The sequence below is a fragment of the Xenopus laevis genome, chromosome 3L, assembly GCF_017654675.1.
Source record: "Xenopus laevis strain J_2021 chromosome 3L, Xenopus_laevis_v10.1, whole genome shotgun sequence".
NCBI lineage: Eukaryota > Metazoa > Chordata > Amphibia > Anura > Pipidae > Xenopus > Xenopus laevis.
This window is the reverse complement of record NC_054375.1, coordinates 68125822-68148435: the sequence shown is the minus strand read 5'-3', so window position 1 is coordinate 68148435 and position 22614 is coordinate 68125822. Positions and strand designations below refer to the sequence as shown.

The 22614-nt window shown below is 37.6% G+C and overlaps 1 protein-coding gene across 6 annotated transcripts in view; it reads left to right on the top strand.

The window, feature by feature from the left end:
• osbpl8.L (oxysterol binding protein like 8 L homeolog) overlaps positions 1–18946 on the top strand; it is a 99929-nt gene extending 80983 nt beyond the window's left edge. For all 6 annotated transcript variants that reach the window (XM_041586360.1, XM_041586357.1, XM_018252480.2 and 3 more), the window contains 12 exons: positions 1344–1425; positions 1591–1689; positions 5489–5585; positions 6914–7012; positions 7097–7194; positions 8081–8170; positions 8390–8526; positions 10085–10270; positions 10371–10458; positions 13145–13250; positions 16546–16651; positions 17717–18946. In XM_041586360.1, coding sequence (XP_041442294.1) covers positions 1344–1425; positions 1591–1689; positions 5489–5585; positions 6914–7012; positions 7097–7194; positions 8081–8170; positions 8390–8526; positions 10085–10270; positions 10371–10458; positions 13145–13250; positions 16546–16651; positions 17717–17852 — 1324 coding nt within the window. In that variant the 3' untranslated portion in view covers positions 17853–18946. The remainder of the gene's footprint in view (positions 1–1343; positions 1426–1590; positions 1690–5488; positions 5586–6913; positions 7013–7096; positions 7195–8080; positions 8171–8389; positions 8527–10084; positions 10271–10370; positions 10459–13144; positions 13251–16545; positions 16652–17716) is intronic.
• Positions 18947–22614: the final 3668 nt, after the last annotated feature.

Genomic DNA, 22614 nt, shown 5'->3' with positions numbered 1-22614 from the left:
CACTGGGATTAAAAACCAAATGCCCATGTTTAAAAAAAATCAATCTGTATAGTGATGTAAAATAAAGAAGATAACTGGTCATTTATACTGTATTAAAACCGCAATGTATTCACATTAGTAGAATGCTGATTAGCAACCATAAATATTGCTAAATATTTGTAAGTATGTGCCCCAGTGAGCACAATGGATCGATCTTCTTCTGGCTTCTTCTTTCTTCAAATCTCCCGGGGCAAATACATGCACAGTTGAACGAAATAGCTGACTTTTTAGTTAAAGTTCGGCTTTTCGTTCTACTGATCATGCGCAGCCACGCAAAGGAAAGAGGAAGATGGAAGAGGATCGCTCCGTGGTGCTCACTTGTATAACCCCGTTGCTGGTGCAGTTTTCTGCTGATAGGAGCACCGGCCCTGGGGTTTCAGGTAAGTCAGTACAATCACTTGGGTATGCCTAACATTTCGCACCCCCAAGTGCAAGAAGACTTTCCTTCTCCTTTAAGAAGGGCATTCTGGGAGAGTGAAGAGGCTTTTCATTTGTTTTGGGATATCTGAGAATGCTTAAAATTTGGATGTAATATAGCATCAAACCTGACTTACCATAAAAACAGGTTCAGCATTGGGTCTTAAAATTGCAGTCAATGATTGTGTTGCTGTGTTGGTTTATAAAATGATAGGGTTAGCATTTGTGCAAGTGCAGATGCCAGCGTAGGCCTCCCAGTCTATTTATAGGGTTTCTTTCCCTTAATGTTTTCAACACATGCACCTCTGATCTGCTCTTGAGTTTATCATCAAATTATTTGGTTCACTTAAAACTGATAGGCTTCTGAAAATCTATAAACATTCAAATTATCATCATGACCGTCAATCTCCTGCAGGAATTATGTTTCATCTGCTTATCTGATATTTATTGGCCAATAACAAGCCAAGGCGCAGTTTCTACAAAACTCCTATAACTGCTTTTAGTCATGTTTTGTAGTAGAATTATATAAGCTTGAAAACCTTGTTAAACCCCTGTATTCCACATTTTATCATATAAACAGTTACATTTTTGTAGCTTAAGAATCCAATCTAATAGTCTCATTCATATGATTTTTATGCAATAGTTTTCAGTTTTATAGAGGTTACAATTTTTATATACATATGTAAGTGTTCTATATTAAAATACAAATTTCAAGTTCAAACTAGGTTGTGCTGGTTTGTGTTTATTGAATACACCTACCTATCAAAGAATACTTTAACTTTGCTACTTTTGCATACATTTTGTTTTTTTATACTGAGTTTGTGATACCGTTATCAATCACATAGTGATTTGTTAACATTTTAAAAGCTTGTATTTTTTGCTTTCAGGGCTGCTCTAGAAGAAAATCCATATAGCCGGATGAAAAAAGTAGTGAAGTGGTACCTCTCAGGATTTTACAAAAAGCCTAAGGTTCTTGTCCAAATTCCATCTTCAAACCTATTAATTCAATTAACATTTTCTAAAATTGTTTGCATTAAACACTTTTTACACCTTCTGTAGTGAAATTCCCATATGCTCTTTGGGTCACAGATATTTGGCCTCTGCAGCATAATCATATCATATTTTACTCTTCAGGGTCTTAAAAAACCATACAATCCTATTCTTGGAGAAACTTTCCGCTGTTTGTGGATTCACCCCAGAACAAATAGCAAGACCTTCTATATTTCTGAACAGGTATGTTCCACATATTAATACAACATGTTTACTTATTGCTTTAATTAGCAGAATTTAGAATAAATATCCAATATTACTTACTAACACATTTATGTGTAATATTTAGAACTTGGGATTTTCCAGCTAGGGGCCTTCCTATAATTTGCCTCTACCTTAAGTTTTGGCTCTGCTATAACGCGCAAAGGAAAAAGGGAAGACGGAAGAGGATCGCTCCGTGGTGCTTACTGGTATAACCCTGGGCCGGTGCAGTTTTCTGCTGATAGGAGCACAGGCCCGGGGCTTTACCAGTGAGCTCCACGGAGCGATACTTTTCCGTCTTCCTCTTTCCCTCGCGCGCCTGCGCATGCTCAGTAGAACGAAAAAAAAACATTGCAACATTGCCACTGGCATAGATTTATGCACCATTATTATTAAAGTGAAAAAGGAAATCCTTATTATTGATTAGGATTTGTATGCATAATAAGTACTGTTATTCACTGTTGATATTGGTAATAATTAGTACTTTTTTTTAAAGAACAAACCAAACCTAATGTCTGAAGTTTAAATTGGGCAGGTTCATCCAGGATCCTGTCTAAAGATGTATTAATCATTTACATCTGATCTGGTGCCAACTTTACATACAGTAATATTGTTTTTTGTATTATATCACTGGTGAGCTCTCCCTGCACGCTGGTGACCTCTGCTGGCGCATCACAATTGTTCAGTAATATGTCACTATGCCTATGTAAACCTGATGAGTGCTGATGGCTTCTTATAGGCATTCTCCCCCAGTTTTTCTCTGCCTTCCCTAACCCCTGGTAACTAACTTGCGTTGGTCAGCTACAAACAGAATACAGTTGTGAGTAGCAAAAACGGAACAAAGACCTAACAGGGTAGAGGGAAATTGGAAACATTGCTCCCAAACTATCAGGACTTTGTCCCACCCCACTCCCAAGATTACTCTCCTTGAAGCTGTATTAGTGACAGACACAGGTTAGTTACTATAGATTCAAGGGTATTTAGTCGTTATAAACATCTTAGTTGAAGCACAATGCATAGTACTTGTGTTGAAAATATATTCTGCCTATTTTTCCCCCAAAAAATCCATCTTTTTAGGGTTTTTGTAAAATAAATTAAAATTGTGTTTTATTTCCCTGAACTCAGCCCCCCTCTCCCCCTTTAAAGGGGACATATAGCATACATTTTCATAATGCATCAAACCATGTAAAATAATGTAAAATAGAAGAAATAGTTTTTATTTTAATACATTTTGGATCAAAAAATGTCTGTATTAGCTTGAAAACTGTTCTCAGCCCTGCCACTTCCTGTCTCAGACTCTTCAGTATCTGAGCTGCAGCCTACAGCTCTTTCTGTATAAGCTATAGAGCAGCAGCCAGTGAGGGAGGAGTGGGCGTGTCTGTGATGTCTTTCTTAGTCCTTCCCTGCAGATTTCTGTTAACCCTTACTGCTGGTTTTCCCTTCCCTGCTCCTTTCTCTCCCTCTCTGTCCTATTTTTTTAACCCCCTCTCTGCCCTGTTCATTTTCCTCCCCCTCCCTTTACTGCTTGTTCCTTTCTCTTGCCCTGCACAATTGTGGAAAAGAAAGAAAAGCAAACTGCTGTATAAATAATACATAATCTGCTGCTAAAAGTATTTTATTATTTTCTGGGGGCAATGTGTATCAGCAGTTAGTTTAACTACCATAGTCATTTTCTACACAGTATTATGTTGTATACAAACAGCAATCAACATCTTTTGGGTTTTCCTTTGTAAAGTCCCCACATCTTGTATTATATGTTATACAATTCCAGAACATCAGCTGCATTTATTCCCTTGCAACTCCTTGCACCTGATCATAAATTATCCCAGAACAGCTGCATTTATTCCCTTGCAACTCCTTGCACCTGAGCATAAACTGTTCCACAACAGCTGCATTTTACCTTGCAACTCCCTGCACCTGATCATAAAATGTTCCACAACAGCTGCATTTTACCTTGCAACTCCCTGCACCTGATCATAAATTGTTCCACAACAGCTGCATTTTACCTTGCAACTCCCTGCACCTGATCATAAAATGTTCCACAACGGCTGCATTTTACCTTGCAACTCCCTGCACCTGATTATAAATTGTTCCAGAACAGCTGCATTTTACCTTGCAACTCCCTGCACCTGGTCATAAATTGTTCCAGAACAGCTGCATTTTACCTTGCAACTCCCTGCGCTTGATTATAAATTTGTTTCAGAACAGCTGCATATAACCTTGCAATTCCCTGCACCTGATCATAAACTGTTCCACAGCAGCTGCATTCCCCTTACAACTCCCTGCACCTGATCATAAAGTGTTCCACAACATCTGCATTTTACCTTGCAACTCCCTGCACCTGATTATAAATTGTTCCAGAACAGCTGCATTTCTCCTTGCAACTCCCTACACCTGATCATATATCAATATGAAGGAAAACAAACCTACAGCTGCTGTTCTGCAATATCATACCAGTAAATACTAATGAACATTGTTTGTATAACTTTTATAATGTTATAGAGGCAGGGAGATGGATAGTGTATAACAATATATTATGGACTATAGATTATAGTTTTGTCGAAGTATGGGAATCACACGCTGTAGGCAGAATAACTGCATTTAAGATTTATTCAATTTCCACACAGTGGAAATTGAATAAATCTTAAATGCAGTTATTCTGCCTACAGCGTGTGATTCCCATACTTCGACAAAACTGTGATTTATAAGAGGAGGCCAGGGACGGAGCTTCCAGGGAAACACAACGTCTAGCTATACCAAAAGTGCGGCTAATGAGTGTAAATCCATTATAGGGACTATAGATTATGTCCAGGTACATTTGTGACTGGTCTATTTGCTGTGGAACACAGGAGCATACTGTTGTACATAAATAAAAGAAAATATTACTATTACAGTTTTTATTAACCTTGACATCTATTGATTTATGTTGAACATTTAAGATATATAGTTATAAGTGAATGATCAGGCAGCAGTATAAGACATTTATGTGCAGGCTGGGACACACAGGGCAGAGGGTGGGAGGGGAGGAGTTTGGCTGCTACAGCTCCAGAGTTCAGCCTGTCAGTCAGTGCTGTGACCACTTCCTGTGAGAGAATGAACAGACACTCCCACTCTTCATTTCAGCCTAGACACTGAGCAGAGAGGTTCTCTCTGCAGCTCTGATATAATGACAGTTCTAGGAGGTAAAATGCTTTCAAAACATTTTTCTTTCTGCATCATTACATGTTTTGAGGAAGGATGAGTAATATATCTGAATATGAAGGTTATATGAAATGTCCCCTTTAAGCTGTGAAATAAAAAAACTTCTCATTATCCGGAGGCCTTATTTGTGAATTGGTGATATGTTTTACTAACTTCTCCTTTCCTTTTCTTGTTTAGTTCAAGAAATAAAGAAAAACATAGATTTGTGGGAAAATGTATATATTCTGCCCCTTTAAAAAACCCTCAAAAACAAAAATAACAATAAACCTATGGTGGTTTCAAAATACTACATATTTAGAAACTAGAGCACTGTTAAATGACCTGCTTATAGCAATAAGATCCTCCCCACTTTCTCCTGTTGCAATTAGTAACTGACTGTATGTACATGGTAATCTTTCTGCAGTAGAACTCTGTAACTACTGTCTGTTTAAAGTTTTATTGCTACATTGTAAATGTTATGTAAAATTAAATGTGCACAACTGTTTTGAATATATACTTAGATACTTTATTGTATTTTTAATGATTTGCTGATAATTAATTTTCATATCTTTCTTTTATAATGATGTTTTTTTTCCTCTAGGTGTCTCACCATCCTCCAGTGTCTGCCTTCTATGTCAGTAATCGAAAAGACGGGTTTTGCCTTAGTGGCAGCATACTGGCCAAGTCTAAATTTTATGGTGAGTTTAAAAACAAAATACTCCATATAGTTTATTATTCATCACCACACAGTTTCATTGATATACTGAGCAGGTGTTTTATCCGTTAGCATACTATCCGTTAGCACTTCCGCATACTATAAAGCATGTCTAATCAAAAGATGTCTTCAGTAAAAATCTGTAACATAGATGATTGAAACCAGTGGTACTCAAACTATGGTCTGTCCCCCTTGTGGTAAGGGTCTGGAGTAGTGGCAGGGGAGCAGGGTCAGAATTAGGGGTAGGCAGAATAGGCACGTGCCTAGGGCACAACGGCCATTAAAGGTAGATTTTGAGTGAATTTATGCTCCTTTAGATACACCTGAAACAGCTGGAAGCCTCTCTCTTTCTATTTATGACACAGTTACCTACAGTTGATGCACAATGGTTTTTTAGCAGGATAAAGCATCATTATTAATTTGATATACAGTAAAACCATTTCAATGAACCTCAGTTGAACAGCTTATATGTGAACAACTTTAGACCTCTTTGCACACTCTAGACCGAGAAGTAGCTCTAGAACCAAAGCCCAACAAAGAATTAGGCTAGAAATTCTACACCTTATGTTTTGGGCTCATATACGAGTCGGTTCACCATAGCTCTTGAGCATTAATTTGTGCCACTGAAGTGAACTTGGTAGTTACCCATTTATTTCTGTAATTATTTACAGTAAATGCTGTAATGGTTTGGTTCAACCCTGCACTTTTATAGTCCATTATTTGGTCAGGGAACCCATTGAATATGACAAGGTTAAAGATATATGAAAATATTGCTGCATAAAGAATTTATAAATAGTTCCAAGAATATCTACAACATAAAATATGTTTTCATTCCAAAAGGCACCCTTGCTAAACTTCATGCTGAGTTTCTAAGCTGCAGATAGACTTTATTTTCTCTCCTCGCCCTGACTTGACAATAATGCAAGCTAGCTGACTCATTCTGATTTAAAGACCTAGAGAACAACTGACTCCTGTTACACTGATTAAGAGTCAACCCCAGAAAACAGAAAGGAAAAAGCAAATATTTACTACTGCTTTCAACTGTAATTACTTTTACAAATACATTTAAACCCACTGACGGCCTATAATGAATGTGTATTGAAAAGTTGCTTAGAATTATATTTTCTTTTACTGTGCAACAAAATAGTTTGTTGAAAACAAAGTTGTTATGGTTACAATAATTGTAAGTTGCAGAAACTAAGCCATATTTTTTTTACATACTTTACTTTTACTTCATTTGTATTGCAGTAATATTTTCCACACTGTATGATTTCTCAATGTCATCCATAAATTCTTCTCTTTAACCTACAGGGAATTCACTGTCGGCTCTGCTAGAAGGCGATGGAAGGCTAACTTTTCTTAACAGAGGAGAGGATTACCTTATGACAATGCCATATGCTCATTGTAAAGGTAGCTGCTCCCTTTTGACTAATAATGCATTTTAGCAGGTATTGCCTGGATCAGTAATAATTTGATCATGTTTTTATGTTTTAGGCATCCTTTATGGCACTATGACTCTCGAGCTTGGAGGAAGTGTCACCATCACTTGCGAGAAAACAAGCTATAGTGCCACACTTGAATTTAAATTAAAGGTATATATAAATTACATTTTTCCAAAATAAAACTGTTTAGGAAAAATTTGTGTTTTATCTGTCCATTAGGGTTTTAAAATTACGATAAATGTAAAGTGCAGAATTAGCATTTGCAGATATGCCGCATCAATATCAACATCTTGAGAAAGTTTCCAGTTGACATTTCCGTGTAAGCTGTTTGTATTCGACACTTGCTAAATGTTGCTTGTTGCAGTATCAGCTCTTGTACTTTGTACAATGGCTTTGAGCAAAGGCAGAACAAAAACCTTGTTTAGTTAGCCTATGCCATGCAGTTTCATTGAATTACTGAGCAGGTGAAGAATTTACTTTAATTGCACTTCTACATACTATAAAGCATTTCTAATCAAAAAATTCCTTCAGTAAAACCTGTAAATAGATGATTGAAACCAGTGGTTCTCAAACTATGGGCTGTCCTCCTTGGGGGTAAGGGTCTGGAGCAGTGGTAGAGGAGCCGAGCCAGAATTAGGGGTAGGCAGAATAGGCGAGTGTCTAGGGTGCAAAGGCCGTTAAAGGTAGATTTTGAGTGAATTTATGCTCCATTAGATACACCCGAAACAGCAGAAAGCCTTTTTGAATGTCAATTATGTTGAGATTACCGTTGACCAGTTATCAGCTATCCTAGATATTCTAGGGACAATGCCTGAATGGCTGATTTTTTCCTAAATCTGTAACCTTGTGGTGAACTAATGGGGCCTGACCAAAGGTTGGATTTCTCTGGGAGGGTTGAATGGCAAAAAGAGAACTGTTTTAATATAAATACCATTTTTGCAAAAGTTATCTTTTTTTAGTTTCACATATTCAGATTTATGTAATAGTAGTTTGAGAAAGTTTAATGTTAATGTTCCTCTTTTTTCATTTTTTGCAGCCATTTTTAGGAAATGATGATAGTGTTAATCAAATATCAGGGAAGATCAAGCTGGGCAAGGAAGTGTTGGCAACACTGGAGGGGCATTGGGTAAGTAGCATTCATATTTTTATTTTCTGAAGGAGAATGCATTGTGAAACTATTTCAGTACAGCTGTTTTTGGATGATGTGTAAAGACATACCGGTAACAATTTCCATAGTCTAGTTTCCCCTTTATAGGTGCAACAGATGCATTAAAGCTAGATGCAAAACCTTTTGGTATGACTTTATATAATGTTTTGCCTTTCTGCTTTTTTTAAATATATATAGGACAGTGAGGTTTTTATACATGACAAGAAGACAGACGTGTCAGAGACATTCTGGAATCCCACACTAGAAATCAGACATGGGCGATTAATACGATGCACTGTGAACCAAGAAGAGCAAGGGGAATTTGAATCTGAAAGGTATAACTGCTTGTGATTTCCGCTTAAATTAATAATATCCAATAAGTCCCTGCAAATGTTTTTGCTTTTAATTAAAATACTTACAGTATAACTTGTCACCTTCTACATTTTCATTGGCCCCTGGCATACTAGTCATTTCACTGAAATCTGTTTCAAACCACCATCGGTCTTTTATCAATCCACCTCAGCATCGCCATCGGCTTGATAAAAGACCAATAGCGGTTTGGCTCAGAACCCATGTTCCAATAAAGGCGTTTTAAAGAAAATAAATTTGTAAATGGTGCTGTCTATGATAATATAGATTTCAGTGAACAAGTTGGAGGTGGAAACTGTGGGACTTGCACCAGACTAAAGCTAATTGGAAGTGCTGACTAAATAACCTGTTATACTAGTCATTTGAAACACACTGGCATTCCATTGACAAATATATTTTCTTAACTATATTTACTCTCCTATATATTTACTTATTTGTGCATTGCTTTTACCAGTATTAATGTTTTATTAATAAATGATAATTAAAATGTGTCGATACTGTGAATTCAACAACGGGCTGGATGCTTTTTTAGCTTGTGAGAGCACACAAGTGTACTGAAATGTAAAGAAATAGTAGGATGTTGATCCATGAACTTGGTATGTAAGTCATGAAGTATGTTTTCAGAAAACAGCTTTTTATGTTTGTCTTCTGCACTAGCAAAAATCGTCAGGAATGATTGAAGAAAACCACATAAATATGCTACAATACTAAAAGTTTTCTTATCAGACTATATATCCAAGCACTTGTATTCTAGCTCTTTATATGCTTGCCCCAACTGCATCACTGTCAAACCTCCTGTTGTCTACACGCGACAAGGGAAGATCTGATAAAATGAATGCCTTTTTAGCATAGTCCTCTGACTTAACGGGATACTGTCCTGGGAAAACTTGTTTTTTTTTTTTCAAAACGCTTCAGCAGACATCTGCACTGAAATACTTTCTTCAAAAGAGCAAACAGATTTTTTTAATATTTAATTTTGAAATCTAACATGGGGCTAGACATATTGTCACTTTCCCAGTTGCCCCCAATCATGTGACTTGTGCTCTGATAAACTTCAGTCACACTTTACTGCTGCACTGCAAGTTGGAGTGATATCACCTCGCTTTCCCTCCAGCAGCCCATCAGCAGAACAATTTGAAGGTAACCAGATAGCAGCTTCCTGGTAGATCTAAGAACAGCACTCAATAATAAAAATCCATGTCCCACTGCAACTCCTTCAGTTACATTGAGTAGGAGAAACAATAGCCTGTTAGAAAGCAGTTCCATCATGAAGTGCTGGCTCTTTCTGAAAGCACATGACCAGGCAAAATGACCTGAGATGGCTGCCTACACACCAATATTACAACTAAAAAAAATATACTTGTTGGGTTATGAACGAAATTTTACATGGTAGAGTGAATTATATGCAGCGTAAACAGTGTAATTTAGAAATATAAACTACACCTTAAAAATCATGGCAGAATACCTTTAAGACAGTGACCAAGTTTTTACTCCCACTTTTAACTAGAACTATTTGTTTTCCAGGCTTTGGAGACTGGTTACTCTGGCCATAAATAACAAAGACCAGACAGAAGCAACACAAGAAAAATTTGTCTTAGAAGATGCTCAAAGGAAAGCAACCAAAGAAAGAAAAGCAAAAGGCGAGGAGTGGACTTGCAATCTTTTTGAGCAAGACCCACTCACTGGAGAATGGCATTATAAATACGCAGAGTGAGTTATTTTTAATCATTTTTTTCCTTTTTTTCCTTTTTCTCTATTTATGATATTTAGTAGTGAATTAATTTACCATTTGCATAATTGTTTTTTTCAGTACCAGACCTTGGGATCCATTAAACGACTTGATACAGTTTGAAAAGGATGGTGTCATCCAGACAAAAGTCAGGCATAGAACTCCAATGGTACGTTCTGGGAGTGTAATTAATCTCAGTAACCAAGGGGCAAAGCGGGAGAAATGCAGTTATCGGGTAGGTCTCAGATGATGAAGACAATAACAATGGTTTTCCTCTCATCTATGTCCTATCAAGATCCTGGACGCATGTTTATGATATCAGATTACAAATACTAACATTTAGCTGCAAAAGCACAAAATCTTTGCCATATATGAACCAGTAGCACAATTAGGAATTCCAGTAGCAAAATATTCCTAAACCTCCCTTCCCATAAGCTTCCCCCCCAATCACAATAAAGCTATATGTTCATCAGACATGTTGTCCATATTGTTGTCCCTTCAATACAGACTACCGAACCGAATCTGAACCCTAATTTGAATATTCAAATTAGGGGTGGGAAGGGGAAAAAATGTACTTCCTTGTTTTGTGATGAAAAGTCATGTGATTTCCCTCCCCACCCCTAATTTGCATATGCAAATTCGGATTTGGTTCGGCCGAGCAGAAGGATTCGGCTGAATCCGAATCCTGCTGAAAAAGGCCAAATCGCGAACCAAATCATGGATTCGGTGCATCCCTAGTTCTTAACAACAACAAAAATAAAATCTGAAAGCAGCAACTGGACCACAGTAAAAATAAATCAGTATTACAAATATTTCGCATTGGGGGAAAATGTTCTTAGTGGTTTCTGTTCTATTATTTATAGATTTATTTACTTTAAAGCTACTGTGAAAAGGAGCCTTTGTTTTTTGTGTTTTGTTAAGTTGGCTTGTGATTTCAAAGCAATTTGTTGATTAAGCTTAAAAAAGACAAGTATATATCTTAATTATAAATATATCTGCGTGTGTGTAAGACATATTTATAGATATACATGTATGGGAATTACTAACTCTTCACACATTAGAGCTCATTTAGAGGCGCTAAGCCATACAAAGATAAATCCGTTACAACATAAAACTGCTGTATGCAATGTGTTTGTGCCTATTTCTGCTTATCTGTACTAGTAATGGGAGCCCTGTACCCAAACAGATTCTTTGAGCAGGTTGTAAGTACTGGACTCTCATTGCTTGGTGCAGGCATAGGCACTCTGTGTTGCACTGCATTTGAAGGGCCTGTGAGTGTACCCATGTGTCTGTCCACATGCTGGTACTTTCTTTGCAGGCAGATCTTGGATCTTACTTCTGAGCAGTTTACCAACCAATATTAATCATTTCCGCCTCCAGTGTCTGCACCTGATTGTGATGGAGTAATTGCACTGGAATTTGGTGACTGAATGTTGCATTGTGGGTTATAAAGTTAGCGAATGCCACCAGTTTTTTGCTGTTTGCACCCTTAGTAAATGAGCCCTATTGTTTGTTTGCACACTGCCATGATGGCTGATAGCCCTGCATGGAAATCAAATGATACTGCTATACATTATCTACAGTATATCTCTGTTTAATGCAGTCTTTCTACTATTAAAGGGATACAGTTTACTTGTTGTTGGATTGTGCTTACTACAGCTGGATACATATACTACAATTTCTGTTATACCTAGTATCCCTCTATGCATACTACATACTAGTGATGTGTAGGCCAGCCCGATACCCGCAGGTTCGGGCCGACCCTCTACCCCCATTTGCCAGCCCACACTGCTGACCCACACTGACGGCTTCCGCTTTTATAGCCGCACACCTGCTAGCCTCGCCCCTTTTGTGACGTCATTGGTGGGTCGGCTCAGGTCTGTGCAAGCAACCCGAAAGTCGGGGCGCGGGTGGAGGGTGGGCAGGTTCGGGTGGGGTAATGCCCAACCCACGCATCACTACTACATACCTCTCAATTGTCTGGTTTGTCACGGGACATTTTTGACAGCCCAGCCTGCAGTCTAGTTAGTTGCTGATATCTCCAATGTTTTTCTTTGATCTCCTGCAATGATGCCAAAAAAACATACAATGTTTCTAAAATACCAGAATACGCTACATTTGTAAAACTTTAAGATACGCATAGATACAATTGTAGCTTTTTTTAAGAGGAGGAGGATTCTCACCATATCTCCAAACAAGAACAAGAACAATGGTATGAATTCTGCAAGGACATATAAAAGCCCCTTAAAACAAGAAGTAGAAAGCCCTATAACAGGGATATAATAAGTTATATGTAATGGTAAATATAAACAAGATTTTCTTCACCTAACACAAAGCGAAAAATAAAGGCATGTTCCACTTTTTTTAAAGGGTTGTAGAGAACCTGTAAAATTTCGTGGAACCAATGGGCCATAAGTCAAAAGTTTACCATACCAACTTTTACCAACACTTTGTACTAGTACCAAAAAATTATGTGGAAAACATTGCTTAAAAATAGATTACTTAAAAAATGATTCACATTAAGGTTACTTCTTTACTCACCAAACAGTAGTTCTGGCATGCTTTTATCTAAGAATCAACTATAATATATAATATTTTCTACATTGGGGAAAAATCTTGTCCGAAACCTTTTGTTTACATCACTGAAGTAAGCGCTTAACAAGATTATATTTTAAATCACATTCCCTTAATAATTAAACCTATTTGTGAAAAGTATTGCTAAGCATCCACAGGAATAAAGCGGGTTTGGCCAAATAATGGTGTTGGTGGTTACCCACTAAGTGAAACAATATCTTATAGACGATTTGTCGAATTGTAAATGTTGACTTTTAAGTTTGAGACATGTTTACTTCTAGGTTTGTGTTCCAAAGCTAAAACACAAGACAAGTAGGCAACAGAAGAAAGGTGAAAGTGGATGTTCATCTCCAGAACTGGATAACCAGGACTCCTCTGGGAGTGAAGGTAAGATATGTGCAGTATCTGAAAACAGTATAAAACAGCATTTTGTTTCTATTGCTATACTTAACCATGTTTTCTTCTTCTCGGCATTAAACAGTGAAGTCCGTATTCTCACGGCTACAATGAAGCTTTTATATCCGGCTTTATAATCCCAGTACAGAGCTAATAACCTGTTTTGTGGCATTATGCTGTGTGGTAAATTGTCTATTGGGATTATTGTGGTAGTAGTGGTTTGATCGATATACCTAGCCCTTTAGGGGTTTATCTTTACCCTTTTCTATGGTTGTGAGTATCTTCCTTTCCTTGAGAGAGACAAACCTAGGAACAACCCAGCTGAAAAAAATCCACAACCAACAGTTGCAAAAGTCCAAGCAAGGTAACTGGAATTTCTGTGACTTGACCTCTCTTTTTTTTAAATAAAATTATTTGATTGCTGCAGCAGGGGCCTTGGATGAAGAACAGATGAATGTACTAAAGCCCCTTGGTAGGTCATCTGTGCGTTAGTGGCTGTTATCATTTTAGTGCTATGCTGTAGTAATCAGCTGCCTAAAAGCCTATGTGTATGTTCTTCTCTTTGAAAGAATGCCACTGTTTCTTATCAGTGCCCTGGTACTTCCCTTCCTGATAATTACAGTTCCCCGTCCTAAGCCCTTTGTTAGCGCCTCAATGTTTACCTTATGCATTCTTTTACTCCTAGTATTTGAGAGGTATCAATGCTACCATAGAAGTGCCAAGGACTGTATTTGTTGGAAGTATGTGTTGCTTTTGTGTAGATTTCTTTCTTGGGTAGAATTTGTGGATTTAAAGCTTTAGTGTTCCCCCCCTCCCTTTTTATTCCAAGGTTTACACAAAAGTCTCAAGATTAAACAGTAATGTTTGGGAGCACCCCGGTAATTATCCAGCTCTTATGTGCTACAACATGAGATCCTGCCCCGGAACAGCATCTGTATCCAATCGAAAAGTATATATCACGGAGCACTCCATAAGCCAGGATAAAATTAAAACTCAATTCTTTATCCATTTAAAAACATTGGCAGTTCAGGATCGTATTCATATCATAGAACCATACACTTGACACACATACCTCCCAACTGTCCCTTTTTCGGAGGGACAGTCCCTCTTTTGACAGCTCGATCCGCAGTCCCTCATTTGTACTGGAAAGTCCCTCTTTTCTATGCACTGAACAGCCAGAAAAAGAAACAAAGTTTCTCACTTAATTGGCTTTTAGCAGAGAGCCCAGAACAGCTAACAGGTGCAAATAAGATACTTTGTAACAATTTTGAGACAAAAAAACACAGTTTAGATAAGGAGAAATATTTTCAAACTTTCATAACCTGGCAAATTTTGTAAAACAAACATGGTAATTAGGGGGTGTGGCCACAGAAAGGGGTGTGGTCAAAAAATGCTGCGCTACGTGCGGAAAAAAAATTTTTGTCCCTCTTTTTACTTCCAAAATGTTGGGAGGTATCGACACATTTTGTAGCCTAACAGCCACTTTCTCAAAAGCAGTGCATATTGTGCACACTCCGTCCTTTGCTTCAGTTACCTTAAAGGAAACATATTTTATGAATAATATAAAGTATAGATGGAATGTGCTTAAAAAGTAGTTTTTTTGGCTTGCTTTATTGGAAATCTCTGCAAAAATCCTACAAGTCCCAACTATTTGCTCTACTTCTTGGCTACTTCCTCTCCCAGGATGTGCAGAAGGGGGTGGGTGACATTCGGCACACTGCACTGTAGGATAGGAACCAATCAGCAGCTAGGCTGACATTGTAGGCAACCAAAGCCTGTATTTGCTTATGTGACTGCAGGGCTATAAATGGCTATTCCTTCCCTACTGTATTTCTGGCAGGGACCAATAGAAGACTCCCACCCCTTATTTGAAATGCAGACAGTGACTGTAGCAGATCTATAGAGATCTCCAATAAAGGAGCCATATATGGATTTTTAGCTCAGCACCATACAGTAGTGATTATTGCCTACACGATTAGGGGGTCTTTTAGTTATGCTCTATGTCTTCTTTTATGTGTTTAAACATTGTGGTGTAGTATTGTTATTTCTCTGTGACTTACAGTGACAATACAGTTTATCAATTAAAATATTATGTGGAATACCATTTAAGTATGGCTAGGCATTTCTGTTTGTTATGTATCTTCTTACCTTTAGACATTTCAACAGTCAGTCAAATTTATAGACACTACGTAGACTCTGGTTAGCAGCATGTAAAGTCTTTTGCAGTACTTTAAATAGCTGCATCTAAAAAAAAAAAGACATCTTATAATTGACCAAAGTTTTGATTTACTGTGAACCAGGGTGCTTTTCTTTAGTGTTAAGATTGTGTGGCCCTTTTATTCAGAGCATTCCATTAAAGGAGCAGTATACCTTATTTTCAGCATGAGTTCAGTAAATAGGGTTTGGGCTGAACATGCTTTTTAGGAAAGTATTTTTTCACTTGGGGGTGCCAAAAAGTTAAGGCACCCCCAAGTGATTGCATTTACTTACCCGACACCCCGAGCCAGTGCTCCTATCAGAAGAAAACTCCACCGGCCCAGGGTTATTCCAGCGAGCACAACAGAACGATCCTCTTCTTGCTTTATCTTTCTTCTCATAGCTGCACATGCTCAGTAGAATGGAAAGCCGAACTTTAACGAAAAAGACGGCTATTTAATTCTACTGCGTATGCGTCTGTCCCAGGAAATTTGAAGAAGAAGAAGAGAAGAAGACAATCGCTTTGTGGTGCTCACTGGCAGAACCCCAAATTTGTGCAGTTTTCTGCTGATAGGAACACCAGTCTGGTGTGTCAGGTAAGTAAATATAACCACTTGGGGGTGACCCCCGAGTTAAAATAACTTTCCTTCTCCTTTAATCTCAAAAATCTATTTATTTATTTTTGTATTTCTTGAACTAAACAGGGCAAATGAAGCTACTCTGTGTTTGTCTTTGTGAGGTAGATTAATAGATTACCAGAGCTCCAGAGCATTAGGGACTTCCATTTATCTGTGTAATAGTGATGTTAATAGCAAGGACTAGACAAAAACTATAGATTTTTCATGATTAAAAGAATAGGTAAAATGAGTAGTTACTTGCTTTATCTTGTCAGCCTTTGCCTGTAATTCTCTTGTGCAACACATTTATTTTTGAATTTCCTTTAATTATCTGTAGAACAGTAATGTAGAATCCGGACATTTGTTGCATAAAATGTCATCCTTGTCTAAACACTCGAATTTGTAGAATTGTTTTTTTACCCTGAGCAACTGTGGACTTAGCTTTGTTTTTTGTTCTACCATTTCTCCTTCAGCACATCTATTAGGTCATAGCAATCGGTTAAGAAAGAAGGCAGCAGACCACGGAGAACTTCAAAGTGCCATAGAATCCATAAAAAAGACCCAAGAAGAAATGAACAGGTTTGTTTTTAACAATGTATAAAAGGATTTGTTTCCTAACAATTATGCAACTATTAGTAAAAAAAATACTTTAAACTGTATATGTGTTTAATACAGCGATCATATTGCATTAGATATGTAAATGAATATATATCATATAAACTTTTTTTTTTTTTTTACCGGGCTTGTGTATAGAACTTATTCACTTTCCCACAGGCAATGGAGGTATTCAATGTATAATACATTACACAATAATTAAAACAAAAACATGTACGCTCACCACCTGTTATTGTGCATAATAAGAAGTGGGATTGTTCTTCAAAGGCCCCCTCCCTCCTCTCCCCCCCGGTCTACCTGCCCCTAACTTATTTACCCCTCCGTGCAGGTCCTCTCCTGCTGAATTCACAGCAGCCATCTTCTCCCGAGCGCTCTTCTTCCTGGATTCAGCTGCATTTTCTGGCGCATGAGCAGTAGGAGGCATTTGCCGGTGCGCCCGATAGTCACAAAGTTTCCGATTTCTTTTTTCGGAAACTTTGTGACTTTTGCTGCATACGCAGTAGATCCGCACCGGCAAATGCCTCCTACTGCGCATGCGCCAGAAAATGCAGCTGAATCCAGGAAGAAGAGCGCTCTGGAGAAGATGGCTGCTGTGAACTCGGCAGGAGAGGACCTGCACGGAGGAGTAAATAACAAGTTTGGGGCATTTGCTCCAGGGGGGCAGGTAGGGAAGGGGGGCCTACACAGGGAAGGGTGTTTTGCACGTAGGGGTTGACTTCTCCTTTAAACTCCGGGTATATTTCATTTATTGTTATTTTATTTCCATTCTTCTTGATGTTTCTCTTATTTTTCATTTGTGTTTGCTTGATTTTTTTGGAAACTCGTATTGTTTTGTTTTGACTATACATTTGCACCCTCTGGATGGGGTGAACTGTGAAATCCTTCCCTGGTCTTTACTTATTTTTCCAGTTGAACTGTTGGATACTTGGTTAGTGCCTTTACCTATTTTTTTAGTTCTGGCAGACAGCACCACTCCCTTATATTTTGCTTTACAGCTATTTTATTCATTGTTGCCTTTTTTTTCTCTAGGAATATTATTGCCCTCCGGAACAGAGTTACTTCAAACGCCTCATCGACAGAAAGCAGTTATCTTCAACAGAAAGACTATTATATCATATTCTTCCTGATTACCCTTCAGATCGCCATCAGTTATTTGTTCAAGTGAATAAGACTTGATATCTGACACAGTTGGATTGGGACCACTTGTAACTCCATGGGGCGTGAAGGGAGGGGCCTGTTACTTGGCAAAAGTTATCTGTATCCCCAGCAGTCAAGACTTGTGACAATACTATTTGCTGGTCAGAACTGGTGTCTTCGTGTATATGTCACCAGTTGCTAACATGTTTATGTGCCACACCACCTTCACTATCTCTGTGTACTAAATGTTGCAAGATTTTATGTTCTTATATCATCCTGTTGTTTAAAAAACACAAAGCATTATATCCACATATATTTACCTACAAGCAACTATATTATAATCTTATGTAATCCAGTGACTTGTCCTAGTGATGATCAAGAACCAGGGTCATAACCTTATTTCTATTCATAGCTTGTACAAAAATGTTTTAAACCTAGAACCTAAATAAGCATGCAAGCAACAATAGAAAGTTGATTTTACCCTAAAATTCTATGTACATTCAATTGCCTCAAATGTGTTCTTTAGCCTACTGAAGTCGCTTTCTGCACTATTATTCTGAAAAGTGTAGAATGTGAATGGGCACAATATTTGTTTCCCCCCCCCCCACACACAATATATTTGCACTGGCTGTATAAGTTGCACAACCATCTTGCTTAACATGTCACATCTTAGACTTAGAGAGTGTTTAAGTGGGTTGTAAATATTTACTTTTCCCATACATTTCATATATTAAGAGAATTACCCTGAAAACAAAAAAATAATCTTCCCATGCAAAAAATCTACATATAATCCATTACAAAGGAGGTACAGTTTCTGAAATCCACTTATTTTCTTCGTTGATCTGTCTTTGTTCATAAATCAGTTTTTGGATGGACATCATTGGTCTGTGCTCCATGTGGCTAGATGATCTATTACAACTAAATGTCTATTTAAAAAAAAAATGACTATGCACAGTTTCAGATTGTTGAGAGTAACATGATTATTTAGAAACAATATTTAACTTTCATTGGTTATATTTAGAAAGTTTCACAGTTACTCAGGATTAAGTTTATATTAAAGTTTTACTTTTCTTATAGTTCCCCTAGAAAATGATCCGTTTCTGTAGTGGGGATGCAGTTGTTGCTTTTCTAGCAGAAAAGCTGTTTTTATTTATAGAGTCGGCAGTTTATTGGCCCGTGTATGGGGGCCCCCCCGACGGGCTTCCCCGATCGAGATCTGGCCGAAAGTCGGCCAGATCTCGATCGGATGGGATTAAAAATCCCGTCGGATCGCGGCCGCATCTGTTCGTTGATGCAGTCCCGCGATCCGACCGCCCGTTTGCGTTCGCTAGGATCCGATCGTTGGTCCCTAGGGCCCACGATCGGATCAGCCCGATATTGCCCACCTCAAGGTGGGCATATCGGAGGGAGATCCTCTCGTTTGGCGACATCACCAAATGAGCGGATCTCTCCATGTACGGGCACCTTTACCTAGGTACAGTGGATTACATTTCCCTAGCTGAATTAAATAAGATTCTGGGAATTAATATCTTAAAGTCACTAACATACAATGCTTAAATATATGTATATGATTTCATCCATGCATAAAAACCATATATCTAGCATGTTTTGCTTTTAAAATATTGCTTAAGAATCCACAGGGTTGTCCTATCAATGGGCTGACAAGCTAGCGTGACCATTTTTCCTTAGTCCAGGTAGAAGATATATGCTTATTTTTTTTTTTTATGTTGCTTGATAAGTAGATTACTATTTGTTTGTATGCATCCATAGGATGTTTACATCATTTAGGTATCAAGCATGTGCCTTCCATAAACTGTCCATGTAACTGTCCTTTGGGTGCATGCAACAGTAGGAATTTGCAGCTCTTCATCATTATTTCTTGTAATGTACAAGAATAATGTATTTGCAATATAAATAAATTAAGCATCATTAAATTAATTTGCGCAAAACAAAAAAGATCAATCAGTGAGAGTGACCTGTGTTAGTTTGATACAATATGACTGCATGCAATTTTGCCCCAAGCCAGTTAAATCGTATTTGCTTCACAATCACTCTAGTGCATACAAGGCCTTAATCTAGGATTCAGAAAATGTTTTAAAATCTACTGTCAACTGTGTCAACATTAAAAATATGTGTAACTAGTTCTGTAGTTAAATTCCAGTGCAATTATGGTGTTCTTACCTGTATGGTAATTGTTTTGATGCAGACAATTAGAGGCCAACACACACACAGAATTTTGCCACTACTCCTTCCAGATAGCTTCCCCCGTCAGTTAAAATCAAGTGGCAGCAGAAAGTGAGGGAAGACTGAAGTGCTTCCTATTTAGCCCAATGGAACAGGGTCTAGGACAGGAGATGCCACATGCTCCATAGCCCTATGGGACAGTAATATTTTAGAAGTATAATTGTTTTTAGATGTCCTTTATTCATATTTTATACATACAAATACATACAGTATATGTATCCGTTTCGTGATACTGTGTATTACAAGGGGAATCGCTTAACCAATCCAAAGTCACTGACCAATATTTTTTCTGTTTTAAAGTAGTTGGTAAAAAGCCTGATTATTATAAAAATTAGGGAGACATTATAAACAGCTTAAAATTAGTGAGCAGTGGGCTAGAGCAAAAACAAAAAGTTGTTTTTTTATTTGTTTTTTTTACTGAACTGTTTAGAGTGGTTAGTAGGTTCATAGATATGAATGTATATGGACCACACCAAAATAGATTTTAAAAGTGACGCTTCCATTTTTAACCTTTTTGCATTTCTCCACCTTGTTTTCTGTGACATCACTAGTAGGTTTGTATCAGGCTGGCATCCGTAAAAAAATGACTGCGTACTAATTGTCGAACTGACGGTGGGCAATAAATGGCATGTTAAATTAGTTTCTGTATTTCTGACCCTCTTAATATTGAAAACCATTATCTTCAATGCTTGTAACATGTCTGTATTTTATTGCTATTGTATTGCGTGCACAAATATCACCAGTCTTCAGACAAAGGACACACTCCAATCTGACCTGTACAGAGTGGGGTATACTTTCCTAAAAAAATAGTAGCAACCGATCCATTACCTCGTTTCTAACTACAGAGCAATAGCATAACTAAAGGTCCATGGGCTACAGTGCAAAATGTTCTGTTGCAACTTGTCTTGTACCCTGCAAGAGCACACAAACTGAGTGTTGTCATATCACATCTATACCAGGCCTGTTTCTGCTGAAAATTATGGCTTTGTTACAGAAATATGTACATTTGTGACCATGTTTTAAGCTGTTTTTTTTTTTTTTGGGGGGGGGGTATTTGCTGGCATGCTTTAGTATGGTATTCATATATATAAGAACAGCATATTGTTTTATTTTTGTTTACTGGCATTCGTATTAGGCATACAATATTTTATCTAATGCTGGTAGAGCGAGTAAACCCATCAGCAACATGCTTTTGGACAAATTTAGTCATTTTTGAGGGTGGTGTGTTTGCCAAAATTAAGTAAAGGGAGGATAGGACTAAGTTATAGGAAAATAATTCTCTTACTGCCATTGTTGGAAAAGAGGTACATAAGTGCACCTTTAGCAGTATGCAGTTTTTCCACTGTGTGGATTATTAGAAGAATACTGTATGCTGTCCGATACCAAAACAAAGTAACTATTTGACTGCATCATGTCACTTTAAATAGCGAGTCCTTTACAAACTGTACAATCTGTAACTGGGAAAACTTGTACCATTTTCTTCTCTATTTTAACTTGTTACTTTACTGAAATATTTCTGTTTGATGTTGGTATCCACATGAAAAGAGAATTCTCCCATTTAACCACATTAGAGAGTAAACTGTCATAAATAGCATTCCTGGTTTTGTTTATGGTATCTGCATTTTGAAACCAGCACAATAATCATTACAATACAATAAACAATTGCTGTCCATGTTCAAAGACGTCAACAAGATTTCTAATCCTACCTTATAGATACTGGGCCATTTTTCTTGGCCGGATGTTTATTGGGCAGGCTGTCAGACAGCCCCCCATACATGAGCCAATTGGCTACAGAGTCCAACTGGAGGGGCATATTCGGTATGGCCAGCTTTAATTCTGTTGGTTTGTTTGCAACTTTGAAACCCATTACATTTTATCTTCTATTTCTGAACTGCACTAGAAACTTTCACACTGTGCAGCACCTTTATTTTATCATATATCTGTATTTTTGTTTTTATTTAATTGCTCCCATATATATTTCTTGTGGGCAGCATGTTGAATTTTTCTACAGTTGGATTTTGTATGTTGCAATTTAAGTTTCTTTAAAAAGTGCATCCAGTATGTAGCACAGTAATGAATTATTAAAGGTGAACTCTTGTAGACAGGTATTTAAGTAATCGAATGCTAGAAACATTCGCACAATAAATGCGGGATTTCAGTGGCTTATATACGTACTATCCATTGTGAGACTAAATACCACAAGTAACATTTTCTGTTGTATTTTCAACTAAAAATAGTGGCAGCATTGCACTGATTGATTGGTCTTTACTCTCCTCTAGGTGCCAGTGTTGCTCTGCTGTATTGGTAATCAAGTGATAACTGCTTTTCTTCTGCTGTTGCATTTAACCTTAAGCCAACCCAACAGAACAATGCAGTAAATTGCAAAAAAATAAAAGGGACGCTACCGTTTTTTACATCTATTTTTATCTCCGATCTTGTCTTGCACATGTCCTACCCTTGCACTTTTTTGATGAGGTTTGAAAACCTTTTATGTCTAGTCATTTTTCAGAACATTGTAACTGTGCCTTTTTGATGGATGCGCCAGA